The 16,883-nt window shown below is 46.1% G+C and overlaps 1 protein-coding gene across 7 annotated transcripts in view; it reads left to right on the top strand.

The window, feature by feature from the left end:
• Positions 1-16,883, top strand: part of LOC138645505 (uncharacterized) — a 59,700-nt gene that overhangs the window by 23,352 nt on the left and 19,465 nt on the right. For 2 of the 7 annotated variants that reach the window (XM_069734890.1, XM_069734889.1), the window contains exons 2-3: positions 7,476-7,805; positions 15,120-15,419. In XM_069734890.1, coding sequence (XP_069590991.1) covers positions 7,476-7,805; positions 15,120-15,419 — 630 coding nt within the window. Of the gene's footprint in view, positions 1-5,877; positions 6,014-7,475; positions 7,806-15,119; positions 15,420-16,883 lie in introns of those variants that run through there. The other 5 variants (XM_069734895.1, XM_069734894.1, XM_069734892.1 and 2 more) reach the window with 4 other exon arrangements.

The raw sequence follows: 16,883 nt of genomic DNA, 5'->3' as shown, positions 1-16,883 counted from the left end.
GTGGGCAGCCTTATATACACGCAGGCAGGCTTATATACAGGCGCAGAGACGCAGGCAGGCCTATATACAGGCGCAGAGACGCAGGCAGGCCTATATACAGGCGCAGACACGCAGGCAGGCCTATATACAGGCGCAGACACGCCTATATACAGGCGCAGACACGCAGGCAGGCCTATATACAGACGCAGGCAGGCCTATATACAGGCGCAGGCACGCCTATATACAGGCGCAGGGACGCTGGCAGGCCTATATACAGGCGCAGACACGCTGGCAGACCTATATACAGGCGCAGGGACGCAGGCAGGCCTATATACAGGCGCAGGGACGCAGGCAGGCCTATATACAGGCGCAGGGACGCAGGCAGGCCTATATACAGGCGCAGGGACGCAGGCAGGCCTATATACAGGCGCAGGGACGCAGGCAGGCCTATATACAGGCGCAGGGACGCAGGCAGGCCTATATACAGGCGCAGGGACGCAGGCAGGCCTATATACAGGCGCAGGGACGCAGGCAGGCCTATATACAGGCGCAGGGACGCAGGCAGGCCTACATACAGACGCAGGCAGGCCTATATACAGGCGCAGACACGCAGGCAGGTCTATACACAGGCGCAGACACGCAGGCAGGTCTATACACAGGCGCAGACACGCAGGCAGGTCTATACACAGGCGCAGACACGCAGGCAGGTCTATACACAGGCGCAGACACGCAGGCAGGCCTATATACAGACGCAGGCAGGCCTATATACAGGCGCAGACACGCTGGCAGGCAGGCCTATACACAGGCGCAGACACGCAGGCAGGCCTATATACAGGCGCAGACACGCAGGCAGGCCTATATACAGGCGCAGGCACGCAGGCAGGCCTATATACAGGCGCAGACACGCAGGCAGGCCTATATACAGGCGCAGACACGCAGGCAGGTCTATACACAGGCGCAGACACGCAGGCAGGGCTATACACAGGCGCAGACACGCAGGCAGGTCTATACACAGGCGCAGACACGCAGGCAGGTCTATATACAGGCGCAGGCAGGCCTATATACAGGCGCAGACACGCAGGCAGGCCTATATACAGGCGCAGACACGCCTATATACAGGCGCAGACACGCAGGCAGGCCTATATACAGGCGCAGACACGCAGGCAGGCCTATATACAGGCGCAGACACGCAGGCAGGCCTATATACAGGCGCAGACACGCAGGCAGGCCTATATACAGGCGCAGACACGCAGGCCTATATACAGGCGCAGACACGCAGGCAGGCTTATACACAGGCGCAGTGACTGTGTCCACTCTGTAGGGTAACATGCGCCCAACAGGTGTTTGCCCCACTTGCTAGTCCAGACCTGAACCCTGTAGGGCTGTAATCACCACAAATTATCTATACTGTATGTACAGCAGACATCTCCAAGTTTAGCAGAAAATTGTTATGATAAAACACGGGCCAGTCAGTCATGGAAGCAAGATAGTCACCACTATGAAGGCTAAACTGCAGGTTATACAGAACACAACAAAATGGCCGTCTCCTCACACCGGCCGCTTTACCTCACAAACCACAGTCGCCAGGAGACGAGACACACAGTGACAGCAGCACTGATTTTCCCGCTCTTACTGACTTCAGGGGCGGGGCTTCTGCTCGGTGATCTCTAAATGCCGCCATTTCATTTGCTGCTCAAATCTGTGGACACGCCCACTATTAGCTGAGAGCCGCGATCTGCTGCCAGGCAGGTTCTTCCCGCGCTGTGAGCGTCACGTGACCGCGCCTCCGCTCACACGCCGCACTTTGAGGTAAAAAAAAAAAAGAAGCTGCAAAAATGGCGGCGAAGTCTTCCGTGAGGTGATTTTTGACTGAAACCCCGTGTGTGAAGGGCCTGGCGGGGAATCTATCCGCACACCCGGTCCTCCTATGTATTTAGGCTATGTTCACACTTTGCGGATTCAACCGGATTTTTCCGCAGCGGAATTCCAAAATCCGCAGTAAAAACCCGTCGCGGTTTTTACTGCGAATTCTTAGGCTATATTCACACGTTGTGGTTTTTACCGTGGAACCGCAGCGATTTTGCCGCTGCGGGTCCGCTGCAGTTTCCACAGCGTTTACATTTACATGTAAACCTATGAAAACCGCAAACCGCTGTGCACATGCTGCAGAAAAAAACGCGCAGAAACGCAGCGGTTTACATTCCGCAGCATGTCACTTCTTTTTGCGGAACTGCAGCGGTTCTGCACCCATTGACCTCCATTGTGAGTGTCAAATCCGCATAAAACCCGCAGATGAAAAAATATCTGCGGGTTTTCTGCGGTTTGTGGTGCAGAAACCGCTACAGCAGGAAGTGTGGGGAAGCGGGAGGAAGTGCGTGGGCGGAGTGTGGCTGTCATGATGGAGGCATATCGTCGCATGGGGATCGATGTCGGTCGCTTGATCGATTTGGTATGTATGTGTATATGTGTGTGAAGTCTGTGTGTATGTGTGTGTGTGTCTGTGTGTGTGTCCCCATGCGACGATAGTGCCACCCAATTGTGTTAAATCGCCGTATGGGACTACTACTCCCATCCGGTATTAGGATGGGAGAGTTGTCCCTGTGTCCGGCGACTTTAGCACAATTGTAAGTACGGTACACAAAACACCTACACACAATACACACACAATAAACGTGACATACATGACACACAGTACATAAAACATAGAGTATATACTCCCCACACAGCACACTGGTACGCGAAGCCCTCGTCCCTAGAAAAAAAAATCCCCAAAAAATAAACCAAATCCATACTCCCTGTCCGCAGAATCCAAAACCGAGTGTCCCACGCCGATCTCCTGCTCTCTGGTGATACACTGCCAGGAGCGAAGCTCCTAGCAGTGTATCGCGTACTGTCCCGGAGTTCAATGGCGCCGGCGTCTCAGTTAACGGCAGTACAGCTGCGTTGAACTTTCCCACGCAGCACTGCCGTTAAGCGAGAGTACCGGGGTCAATGACCGCCGGTAAACTCGCTCGCGCATGCGCAGTTAGGCTATGTTCACACTTTGCGGATTTTGCTGCGGATCCGCAGCAGTTTCCCATGAGTTTACAGTACAATGTAAACCTATGGGAAACAAAAAACGCTGTGCACATGCTGCAGAAACGCTGCAGATTACATTCCGCAGCATGTCACTTCTTTTCTGCGGATTTTCACCTGCCTCAATAGGAAACTGCAGATGAAAATCCGCATTACATACATAGTACGGTATGTTTAGAAATTTGTGCGTGGTCTTTGTTGAGAAACTTGGTAACTGTCAGTTCACACATGTGATCCTTATTTGGCTTATTTCGCTGTGTATGTGAGTGACGATGAGAGCCTAGCCCAATGATCGGCCATCGTCATCAGTGCCATAGACAAGCAGGGTGCAGGAGCGACCGAGTATCTACTATATAATTGTCTAAGTGTCACTTCCATCTGTTCTGTCTTTCTGTCTGTCACGGATATTCATTGGTCGCGGCCTCTGTTGATCATGGAAATCCAAGTCGCTGATTGGTCGCCGCAAATCAGCCACGACCAATCAGCGATGGGCACAGTCCGGAAGAAAATGGCCGCTCCTTACTCCCCGCAGTCACTGCCCGGCGCCCGCATACTCCCCTCCGGTCACCGCAAAGCGCTAACACAGGGTTAATGCCGGCGGTAACGGACCGCGTTATGCCGCGGGTAACGCACTCTGTTACCGCCGCTATTAACCCTGTCTGTCCCCAACTTTTTATTATTGCTGCGGCATCAATAGTAAAAAATGTAATGTTAAAAATAATTTTAAAAAACCTGCTATACTCACCCTCTCGCGAGACCGGTAAGTCATCTGGGTAATTTCGCAATGCATCCTGGGAACGGAAGATGACGGCAGCCGCGCGCCTATCGCTAGAGCTCAGCTGGACCCCACAAGGTGAGTATATAACTATTTTTTATTTTACTTATTTTTTTTTTAACAGGAATATGGTGTCTACACTGCTGTATACTATGTGGGCTGTGTTAGATACCACGTGGCTCTGTGCTGTATACTACATAGGCAGTGTTATATACTATGTGGGCTGTGTGTTATACTCCGTGGGATGTGCTATATATTACGTGGCCACTGTTATATACTGCGTGGGTTGTGCTATATACTACGTGGCTCTGTGCTGTATACTACGTGGCTCTGCTGTATACTGCGTAGCTAGGCAATATACTACGTGACTGGGTAATATACTACGTGGCTGGGCAATATACTACATGGCTCTGTGATGTATACTACGTGGCTGGGCAATATACTACGTGGCTGGGCAATATACTACGTGGCTGGGCAATATACTACGTGGCTGGGCAATATACTACGTGGCTGGGCAATATACTACGTGGCTGGGCAATATATTACGTGGCCTGTGCAATATACTACGTGGGCTGGGCAATATACTACGTGGGCTGGGCAATATACTACGTGGGCTGGGCAATATACTACGTGGGCTGGGCAATATATTACGTGGCCTGTGCAATATACTACGTAGCTGGGCAATATACTACGTAGGCTGGGCAATATACTACGTGGGTGGACAATATACTACATGGCCTGTGCAATATACTACGTGGCCTGTGCAATATACTACGTGGCTGAGCAATATACTACGTGGCTGAGCAATATACTACGTGGCTGGGCAATATACTACGTGGCTGAGCAATATACTACGTGGCTGGGCAATATACTACGTGGCTGGGCAATATACTACGTGGCTGGGCAATATACTACGTGGCTGGGCAATATACTACGTGGGCTGGGCAATATACTACGTGGCTGGGCAATATACTACGTGGCTGGGCAATATACTACGTGGGCTGGGCAATATACTACGTGGGCTGGTCAATATACTACGTGGCTGGGCAATATACTACGTGACTGGGCAATATACTACGTGACTGGGCAATATACTACGTGGCTGGGCAATATACTACGTGGCTGGGCAATATACTACGTGGGCTGGTCAATATACTACGTGGCTGGGCAATATACTACGTGACTGGGCAATATACTACGTGGCTGGGCAATATACTACGTGGCTGGGCAATATACTACGTGGCTGGGCAATATACTACGTGGCTGGGCAGTATACTACGTGGACATGCATATTCTAGAATACCCGATGCGTTAGAATCGGGCCACCATCTAGTATATTATATGTTCCCCATTATAGTGATCACAGACCCACACAGGTCTAACAATTATCCCCTAATCAGTGGCTTGGTGATAATTTTTGCAGACTGGATTACCATTTTAATTTTCTACACAATAAAACGTATTTGGAAAACTAAGTACACCTCTGCCCCAGAGCGTGGAAAGTCCCAAGGCAAGAGGAGCCCTGAAAGGAGGAAAAGGTAGAGCGTCGGTGTAACAACAAGATCTCTACATAATGGCTACACAGAACAAGAAACCAGTACAGGGTAAGGAGACGTCCCAGTACATCTCCCAGTTCAGTCATGGACAGGAACATAAAAAAGCACATCATCTGCCTAGGAGAGTGTTCACATTGTGGTTGACCACACGTCAGTGAATCGGGTGGAAATATGAGATTCCTGCAGATCCCCGGATGGGGCATTCACTTTAATGAGGCAGATGGAGTCACGCTCAGCAGTGTTTAGTTTTGCCTCATTAATGTCATCTGCCCTATGAGTACATGGGATAGAAGCCGGCACTGGAGAAACATATCCCGAGAGCGTCACCCTGACACCACATTATGTATGTATGTATGTATGCACACACATATACATACATTCTGCACCTAAATATAGAGGTGAATGTTGAGTAGGTCGAGCTAATCTAGGATTATGGGCAGATAAGAGATCTGCGACATGAACATGTAAGGAAATAGTTAAGTAATCTGAATAATATACAGAAAGTGAAAGTACAGGAGTGATCAATGGGAAAGGAGGGAAAACCCGATCATAAGACTAAGAATATTCAATCTTCATAAAATGGAGGCTGTGAAGACTTTACTCTTATTCCTGGTTCTACGTCGCTCAGGTCAGTAATGATTGTATAGGGGACGGCACTGAATATGGAGTCTGGAGAATCTGCACTTCTAGAAGGTCCTTGTTGTCACAGTTTGGTAGATTGAGGGGCTGCTTCACAGACCGGTGGGGATGACAGCCATGTGTCCTACCATCTGCCCTCTGCCATCTCTATAGTCGTCTTTCCTACTGTCCAGTATATAATTATTGAATGTTTAGAGAAGTTTTTGTTTCCACCCAGAGGAAATCGGTGTCTTCTGTCCTCAACAAGGGACAGGACTCATTACAAATAATGACATATTAACATTTTACCTCCAGAGATCTCGAGGTCTGCAAACGTTAAAGTCTTCTCTATGCTAAACCAGAGGATTTTACTGGAAACCATCAAAACGCGTTCCCTGCAGATTGGAAAAAAAAACACCGACTTTTTCTTATCTGTATGACTGACAGCCCCCATACAACTCTATAAATGTGGAGTACTAGATCCTTTATCAGTAATAATGCCTTAGGGCCGTGTATGTTATTTTACTCTGTGATAAAATAATCCAGATTGGGACACGGGACTTTTTGGTATACGCTTTTCTCTGTGCAGTGGTGTAACTAGTGTCCCATGGGCCGCGGTGCAAAATTTGGACCTGTGCCCCCACCTCCGTGTTGGTCAGATGTAAGGACCTTTCTAGCCTTCTAGATCCCCTAAAGACACCATGGAGTGTTACTGTATCTTCCCACTAGTGCACCAGGGCTATTCGTCTGCTGATCAGAAAGCCACTTACATTTAATTAGTCATTTTTTCGGAGTACTAACAAATTGGGGAGAACCCCAGATAAACCCTCACTGATGATGCCGCAAATGCAGTGAAAGATGTTGAGGGGACTAGTGCGCTAAATGTCTGTGTCCTATTTTTATACCCTTTAATACATTTTTTTATATTGTTCTTTAATAAAGTAAAATTTTAGGCTTTGTAGTGAGGGTTTATCTGGGGTTCTCCCCAATTTGTTAGTAGTTAACGCACTCCTCCAAAGCCTTTTTTTCATCTTCAAATTTGTAGTTTAATATTTTTCAGGTGTGTTACATTGACCTGAAGAGTGTTTAAATACCGATATTGTATGTATGCACCAATTCAATACACAATTAAAGATGACCCATTTTTCTCTTAAATTTTTCTCACTGCTCCCCTGATCATTCTGGTTTTTGCTTCTTTTAAATCTGACTCATGGTTCCTGAATTATGTGCCTTTTTATTTAGTGCAAATTGTTATCATCAGTGCCAAGGGGGCGGTGCTCACAGGATACTTATGTAAAGCAGTCTAAGGGCACACCCCCAAGGATCGAGTGACTTAATAAAGGCCGTAAAAATTAGCACTAAATAAAAGCTAAGTATGTTTTTGGTATACAATAGATGTTGCCCCATTTGGATTCCAGCTTAGGACCCCCGTGCTGAATGGCATATAATGATAAATCTGTTATTGTCCACAGTGTCGTCACTAGAGCTGACCGGACCACCCGTACACACTGCCAGACTGGGATCTGACGCTCGGGTTCCTTGCCCATTCACGGTGGACAATCCTCCTGTAGATCCCAATCATCTCACAATATTCTGGTATTTTCGAGATAAGGAAGTCCTGAGCTATGATAAAACTGTGAGGACAACATCTCCTAGATATTCCCTGAGCACAGGAGTATTAGTAATGGGAATTGCTAATCTGATTATTTTTAGTATACGAATACCTGATGGTGGGATGTACAAGTGTTCTGTGATCTACGGCTTGGAGAAGAAGGAGAAGGAGGTCAGGTTGGACATCGGAGGTGAGTATTATTTTCATTACCATAAATGAGCAACAACAACCACCGGTGTTCGCACTAATGTGCAGAGGTTTCTTTCAATGTTGACATAATCAGAAACTAAAGAGGAGTTAGTGGATAATTTCCGCGCTATTGACAGGATTAAGATGTATATCCCAGTGTAGTAAAGTGGTTTATTTAAATTCATCTCCAAGTACAAAGTTACTTCTTCTTCAGGAACAACCACATGTACATAATGTTGACATAATAACATTTTAAAAGTTTTGATCAGTAATGTCCAGGAGGCAAGACTCTTACAGATCGCCTATGGACAGAAATGATCATCTCAGCACCGTGTCCTTCATTTCTGATCAATTCTATTAGAGACTTTCTATAGAACTGTACAGTTTTTCTCCTGTTTGTGTAAAAGTTATTTGCACAATGGCAATATTTTTATTACAAAGCACAGTATCTGCATGGTTATTATTAATAGACAGTACAATCCCAACATAAAGTTTTGTTCTTGTACCTATGTGATTTTTTTCACCTCTTCCTGTCCCTCTGTGCATCCAGCTTGACAGAGCTGTTCTTATTTCCTAAAACTACATCTCCCAGCAGCACCCTGCTTCTCCTAATTGCTGCAGGGCCCTCCCTCTGCTGTTCAATCAGCTTCCTGATACATGTAGATTGATCTCAACGTGTGCAGGAGCTTTACGTAGAATACCTGAGCTATCCTATAACTGTCAGTGCAATGAGGAAACGTGCATCTGTTTTCACGAATAACACAGGGTCTGTTGTGAATTCTGTGGCTGAATTCACTCCTGTGGTCACAAGTGGTACTGCAGCTTCTGAGCTTCCTCCCTCAGGTGTTCTGGTAAGCTCGTTAACTGCTTCATTACTTAACTCCGCCTGATGCTGCTATCCTTGCTCCTTGTCAATGTTTCAGTGTTGGATCTGAGCTTCTCCTGATTGTTCCTGTGACCTGCTGCTCTGTATAGCTAAGTGCTTTTTGCTTTTTTGTTGCTTTTTTTTCTGTCCAGCTTGTCTTTTGTTTTGCTGGAAGCTCTGAGACGCAAAGGGTGTACCGCCGTGCCGTTAGTTCGGCACGGTGGTTTTTTTTTGCCCCTTTGCGTGGTTTTGCTTTAGGGTTTTTTGTAGGCTGCAAAGTTCGCTTTACTGTCCTCGCTCTGTCCTAGAATATCGGGCCCCACTTTGCTGAATCTATTTCATCCCTACGTTTTGTCTTTTCATCTTACTCACAGTCATTATATGTGGGGGGCTGCCTTTTCCTTTGGGGAATTTCTCTGGGGCAAGTCAGGCCTATTTTTCTATCTTCAGGCTAGCTAGTTTCTTAGGCTGTGCCGAGTTGCCTAGGTAGTTGTTAGGCGCAATCCACAGCCGCTTTTAGTTGTGTTTAGGATAGGATCAGGTGTGCAGTCTACAGAGTTTCCACGTCTCAGAGCTCGTTCTTGTATTTTTGGGTATTTGTCAGAACACTGTGTGCGCTCTGATTGCTAAGCACACTGTGTTTCTGGATTGCCTTCATAACACCTGTCATTAGCAAACATAACAGTACAAGGAGCCTAACTAATGATTCTCAATAGAGGGATAGAAAAAGTTCTGACATCATTTTTTTTTTTTTTCTGCTCTGTGTTCACTTTTTTTTTTCCCCTAGACATTTGGGTGATTCTGGACACAGGTGTGGACATGGATATTCAGGGTCTGTGCTCTTCAATGGATAATCTCGTTATAAATGTACAAAAAATTCAAGATACTATTGATCAGAAATCTATGTTAGAACCAAGAATTCCTATTCCTGATTTGTTTTTTGGAGATAGAACTAAGTTTCTAAGTTTCAAAAATAATTGTAAGCTATTTCTGGCCTTGAAACCTCATTCTTCTGGTAATCCTATTCAACAGGTTTTGATTATTATTTCTTTTTTGCGCGGCGACCCTCAAGACTGGGCATTTTCTCTTGCGCCAGGAGACCCTGCATTGAGTAGTGTCGATGCGTTTTTCCTGGCGCTCGGATTGCTGTACGATGAGCCTAATTCAGTGGATCAGGCTGAGAAAAATTTGCTGGCTTTGTGCCAGGGTCAGGATGAGATAGAAGTATATTGTCAGAAATTTAGGAAATGGTCAGTACTCACTCAGTGGAATGAATCTGCGCTGGCAGCTTTGTTCAGAAAGGGTCTCTCTGAGGCTCTTAAGGATGTCATGGTGGGATTTCCTATGCCTGCTGGTTTGAATGAGTCTTTGTCTTTGGCCATTCAGATCGGTCGACGCTTGCGCGAGCGTAAATCTGTGCACCATTTGGCGGTACTGCCTGAGGTTAAACCTGAGCCTATGCAGTGCGATAGGACTATGACTAGAGTTGAACGGCAGGAATACAGACGTCTGAATGGTCTGTGTTTCTACTGTGGTGATTCCACTCATGCTATTTCTGATTGTCCTAAGCGCACTAAGCGGTCCGCTAGGTCTGCCGTCATTGGTACTGTACAGTCCAAATTCCTTCTGTCCATTACCTTGATATGCTCTTTGTCGTCGTTTTCTGTCATGGCGTTTGTGGATTTGGGCGCTGCCCTGAATCTGATGGATTTGGATTATGCTAAACGTTGTGGGTTTTTCTTGGAGCCTTTGCGGTGTCCTATTCCATTGAGAGGAATTGATGCTACACCTTTGGCCAAGAATAAACCTCAATACTGGGCCCAGCTGACCATGTGCATGGCTCCTGCACATCAGGAAGTTATTCGCTTTCTGGTGTTGCATAATCTGCATGATGTGGTCGTGTTGGGGTTGCCATGGCTACAAACCCATAATCCAGTATTGGATTGGAATTCCATGTCGGTATCCAGCTGGGGTTGTCAGGGGGTACATAGTGATGTTCCATTTTTGTCGATTTCGTCATCCACCCCTTCTGAGGTCCCAGAGTTCTTGTCTGATTATCAGGATGTATTTGAAGAGCCCAAGTCCGATGCTCTACCTCCGCATAGGGATTGTGATTGTGCTATCAATTTGATTCCTGGTAGTAAATTCCCTAAAGGTCGATTATTTAATTTATCCGTGCCCGAACACGCCGCTATGCGCAGTTATGTGAAGGAATCCCTGGAGAAGGGACATATTCGCCCATCGTCATCACCACTGGGAGCAGGGTTCTTCTTTGTAGCCAAGAAGGATGGTTCGCTGAGACCGTGTATTGATTACCGCCTTCTTAATAAGATCACTGTTAAATTTCAGTATCCCTTGCCATTGTTATCTGACTTGTTTGCTCGGATTAAGGGGGCTAGTTGGTTCACTAAGATAGATCTTCGTGGTGCGTATAATCTGGTGAGAATCAGGCAAGGAGATGAATGGAAAACTGCATTCAATACGCCCGAGGGTCATTTTGAGTATCTAGTGATGCCGTTCGGACTTGCCAATGCTCCATCTGTGTTTCAGTCTTTTATGCATGACATCTTCCGTGAGTATCTGGATAAATTCCTGATTGTTTACTTGGATGACATTTTGATCTTCTCAGATGATTGGGAGTCTCATGTGAAGCAGGTCAGAATGGTTTTTCAGGTCCTGCGTGCTAACTCTTTGTTTGTGAAGGGATCAAAGTGTCTCTTCGGTGTGCAGAAAGTTTCATTTTTGGGGTTCATCTTTACCCCTTCTACTATCGAGATGGATCCAGTTAAGGTCCAAGCCATCCAGGATTGGATTCAGCCGACATCTCTGAAAAGTCTGCAAAAGTTCCTGGGCTTTGCTAATTTTTATCGTCGCTTCATCTGTAATTTTTCTAGCATTGCCAAACCATTGACCGATTTGACCAAGAAGGGTGCTGATTTGGTTAATTGGTCTTCTGCTGCTGTGGAAGCTTTTCAGGAGTTGAAGCGTCGTTTTTGTTCTGCCCCTGTGTTGTGTCAGCCAGATGTTTCTCTTCCGTTCCAGGTCGAGGTTGATGCTTCTGAGATTGGAGCAGGGGCGGTTTTGTCACAGAGAGGTTCTGATTGCTCAGTGATGAAACCATGTGCTTTCTTTTCCAGGAAGTTTTCGCCCGCTGAGCGTAATTATGATGTAGGCAATCGAGAGTTGCTGGCCATGAAGTGGGCATTCGAGGAGTGGCGTCATTGGCTTGAAGGAGCTAAGCATCGCGTGGTGGTATTGACTGATCATAAGAACTTGACTTATCTCGAGTCTGCCAAGCGCTTGAATCCTAGACAGGCCCGTTGGTCGTTATTTTTTGCCCGCTTCGACTTTGTGATTTCGTACCTTCCGGGCTCTAAAAATGTGAAGGCGGATGCTCTGTCTAGGAGTTTTGTGCCCGACTCTCCGGGTTTATCTGAGCCAGCGGGTAACCTCAAGGAAGGAGTCATTGTGTCTGCCATCTCCCCTGATTTGCGGCGGGTGCTGCAAAAATTTCAGGCGAATAAACCTGATCGTTGTCCAGCAGAGAAACTGTTCGTCCCTGATAGGTGGACTAATAAACTTATCTCTGAACTTCATTGTTCGGTGTTGGCTGGTCATCCTGGAATCTTTGGTACCAGAGAGTTAGTGGCTAGATCCTTCTGGTGGCCATCTCTGTCACGGGATGTACGTACTTTTGTGCAGTCCTGTGGGATTTGTGCTAGGGCTAAGCCCTGCTGTTCTCGTGCCAGTGGGTTGCTTTTGCCCTTGCCGGTCCCAAAGAGGCCTTGGACACATATTTCGATGGATTTCATTTCTGACCTTCCCGTTTCTCAAAAGATGTCAGTCATTTGGGTGGTCTGTGATCGCTTTTCTAAAATGGTCCATCTGGTGCCCTTGGCTAAATTGCCTTCCTCCTCTGATTTGGTACCTTTGTTCTTTCAGCATGTGGTTCGGTTGCATGGCATTCCTGAGAATGTTGTTTCTGACAGAGGTTCCCAGTTTGTTTCAAGGTTTTGGCGAGCCTTTTGTGGTAGGATGGGCATTGACCTATCCTTTTCCTCGGCTTTCCATCCTCAGACTAATGGCCAGACCGAACGAACCAATCAGACCTTGGAAACATATCTGAGATGTTTTGTTTCTGCAGACCAGGATGATTGGGTGTCCTTTTTGCCGTTGGCTGAGTTCGCCCTTAATAATCGGGCCAGCTCGGCTACCTTGGTTTCTCCATTTTTTTGCAATTCTGGGTTCCATCCTCGTTTCTCTTCAGGACAGGTTGAGTCTTCGGACTGTCCTGGTGTGGATTCTGTGGTGGATAGGTTGCAGCAGATCTGGACTCAGGTAGTGGACAATTTGATCTTGTCCCAGGAGAAAGCTCAACTTTTCGCTAATCGCAGACGCCGTGTGGGTCCCCGACTTCGTGTTGGGGATCTGGTTTGGTTATCTTCTCGTCATATTCCTATGAAGGTTTCCTCTCCTAAATTTAAACCTCGTTTTATTGGTCCGTATAGGATTTCTGAGGTTCTCAATCCTGTGTCTTTTCGTTTGACCCTCCCAGACTCCTTTTCCATACATAATGTATTCCATAGGTCGTTGTTGCGGAGATACGTGGCACCTATGGTTCCATCTGTTGAGCCTCCTGCCCCGGTTTTGGTGGAGGGGGAATTGGAGTATATTGTGGAGAAGATTTTGGATTCTCGTGTTTCTAGACGGAAACTCCAGTATCTGGTTAAATGGAAGGGTTATGCTCAGGAAGATAATTCCTGGGTTTTTGCCTCTGATGTTCATGCTTCCGATCTTGTTCGTGCCTTTCATGCGACTCATCCTGGTCGGCCTGGGGGCTCTGGTGAGGGTTCGGTGACCCCTCCTCAAGGGGGGGGTACTGTTGTGAATTCTGTGGCTGAATTCACTCCTGTGGTCACAAGTGGTACTGCAGCTTCTGAGCTTCCTCCCTCAGGTGTTCTGGTGAGCTCGTTAACTGCTTAATTACTTAACTCCGCCTGATGCTGCTATCCTTGCTCCTTGTCAATGTTTCAGTGTTGGATCTGAGCTTCTCCTGATTGTTCCTGTGACCTGCTGCTCTGTATAGCTAAGTGCTTTTTGCTTTTTTGTTGCTTTTTTTTCTGTCCAGCTTGTCTTTTGTTTTGCTGGAAGCTCTGAGACGCAAAGGGTGTACCGCCGTGCCGTTAGTTCGGCACGGTGGTTTTTTTTTGCCCCTTTGCGTGGTTTTGCTTTAGGGTTTTTTGTAGACTGCAAAGTTCGCTTTACTGTCCTCGCTCTGTCCTAGAATATCGGGCCCCACTTTGCTGAATCTATTTCATCCCTACGTTTTGTCTTTTCATCTTACTCACAGTCATTATATGTGGGGGGCTGCCTTTTCCTTTGGGGAATTTCTCTGGGGCAAGTCAGGCCTATTTTTCTATCTTCAGGCTAGCTAGTTTCTTAGGCTGTGCCGAGTTGCCTAGGTAGTTGTTAGGCGCAATCCACAGCCGCTTTTAGTTGTGTTTAGGATAGGATCAGGTGTGCAGTCTACAGAGTTTCCACGTCTCAGAGCTCGTTCTTGTATTTTTGGGTATTTGTCAGAACACTGTGTGCGCTCTGATCGCTAAGCACACTGTGTTTCTGGATTGCCTTCATAACACCTGTCATTAGCAAACATAACAAGGGTCATTAGGTGCAAATGCAGCTTGTATCAGTGGGAACTTTGGCATAGCATAGCTGTGCTAAAACCCCATCATCAGATGTTTTATTACACAGGGTCATTAGGCTCATATGCAGCCAGTATCAGTGGGATCTTCAGCATAACTGAGCTGTGCTAGAACCCCACTGTCAGATGTTTTATTACATAGGGTCATTAGGTGCAAATGCAGCTGGTACGAGTGGTATCTATAGCTGAGCTGTGCTAGAACCCCACTGTCAGATGTTTTACTACACAGGGTCATTAGGTGCATCTGCACATGCTTTACTAACAGCATCAGAACTACTGGAGGTCGGGTCCAGTGGAAATAATGGTAAGAGAGCCTTTGGGGTCATCTTTGGGGAAAAGGGATTTGATAGCAGAAAAACAGTGCAGATTTAAAAATATGTTGTATTATCAGAAAGAATGAATCATATTAATCTTGTATGTTCAGAAAACTGAGATTTCTGTATTATTTTTGCAATAACCATTTAAATCAGCACAGAAGACAATGATATCACAAACCTTTGCCTGTGTTCTTTTACATTGTTGACTTCTACTAGTTTCAGAAATGTTAGCCCATAAAAAGTTATCCGGACTATAGACATTTATGTTGTAGCCCCCCCAAACCATAATGGGTTCCAGCCCTCTCCTTCCTATTGTGCCAAGACTACAAAGGTTCTTATAGTCAGGTTACACAGGAAATCATACAGCCTGAGGTCTACCTGTTGACTTTGTTTTTTTTTGTCAATGATGTTTTACACATAAGCTTTTAGCTCCTCCACAGGTGACAATCACAAATAAAATGGCTGTAGTGAATGAAGAGAGTGTCCTGCGCTGCTCCGTCACTGGATTCTACCCGATGGACATTGATATTAAATGGTTCAAAGATGGGGAAGAATTAAACAACATTTCTACTGAGGATCCTCAGAGAAACTCGGACAGAACATACAGTGTGAAAAGCGCCGTGACCATCACACCCACTGAGGAGGACCGAGCAAGGATCTTCTCATGTAGAGTCTATCAGGACTTTCTACAGGGTTCTTTCCAGAAAGACTTCTGTCTGGTGTATGAAGGTAAACTTATTGCTTATATCTTTTATACTGCTGCCACACCGGTTATCAATTGAGCACTTATTGACTCCCAACTCCGAGGGTGACAGCTTGATATATTTCAATGAGGCTGCCATGCTTGGGGTCTGAAGACACATGACAAGTCCTCTTATTGTGACACAAGATTGATCCGATGATCACGGACGTCTAAGAGAGCCCTACCTCAGATATTGCATAAAAGATGTCTATTGTGAAAGGTTATCTTGGCTTTATTTGAATATTCCCTGGCGCTGCTGTTTGGCTCTGAATATTTTTTTCAATAGTAATACTCCCTGATTTTCTCCACTGGCCCTGCTATCTCTCTCTGACCTCCTCTGCTCTGGTCCTACTTTATGTACCTGACCTCTTCTGCACTGGTCCTGCTATATGTACCTGACCTCTTCTGCACTGGTCCTGCTATATGTACCTGACCTCTTCTGCACTGGTTCTACTATATGTACCTGACCACTTCTGCACTGGTCCTGCTATATGTACCTGACCTCTTCTGCACTGGTCCTGCTATATGTACCTGACCTCTTCTGCACTGGTTCTACTATATGTACCTGACCACTTCTGCACTGGTCCTGCTATATGTACCTGACCTCTTCTGCACTGGTTCTACTATATGTACCTGACCTCTTCTGCGCTCGTACTGCAACAGTGGATGCAGAAAGTATTCAGACCACTTTACATTTTTCACTCTTTGCTTCATTGCAGCCATTTGGTAATTTAAAAAAAGTTCATTTTTTCTCATTAATGTACAGTCTGCACCCCATCATGACTAGAAAAAACAGAATTGTAGAAATTTTTGCAAATTTATACAAAAAGAAAAATTGAAATATCACATGGTGAAAGTCTTCAGCCCCTTTGCTCAGTATTGAGTAAAAGCACCTTGTGAGCTAGTACAGCCATGAGTCTTCTTGGGAATGATGCAATAAGTTTTTCACCCCTGGATTTGGGGATCCTCGGCCATTCTTCCTTGCAGATCCTCTCCAGTTCTGTCAAGTTGGATGGTGAACGTTGGTGGACGCCATTTTCAGCTCTCTCCAGAGATGCTCAGTTGGGTTTAGGTCAGGGCTCTGGCTGGGCCAGTCAGGAATGGTCACAGAGTTGTTCTGAAGCCACACCTTAAAACATTGATGCTAAGATTACATTTTTGTGGGAAAAATTAGGTTTTTTATTTTCATGACTCTACATTATAAACTTCTGTAAAGCACTTGGAGGTTCACGGTGCTCATCACATATCTAGATACATTCCTTCAGGGTTTTAATTTCCAAAATGAGGTCACTTGTGGGGGGTTTCCACTGTTTGGGCACATCATGAGCTCTCCAAACACGACATTGGCTTCCACTCTCGATTCCAGCCATTCTTACATTCAAAAAGTAAAAAGGTGCTCCTTCCCTTCTGAGCCATGTCGTGTGTCCAAACAATAGTTTTTCCCCACATAT

The sequence above is a fragment of the Ranitomeya imitator genome, chromosome 7 (assembly GCF_032444005.1).
Source record: "Ranitomeya imitator isolate aRanImi1 chromosome 7, aRanImi1.pri, whole genome shotgun sequence".
Taxonomy (NCBI): Eukaryota; Metazoa; Chordata; class Amphibia; order Anura; family Dendrobatidae; genus Ranitomeya; species Ranitomeya imitator.
Note: the sequence above shows the minus strand (reverse complement) of the source record. Positions and strands in the feature narration are given on the sequence as shown.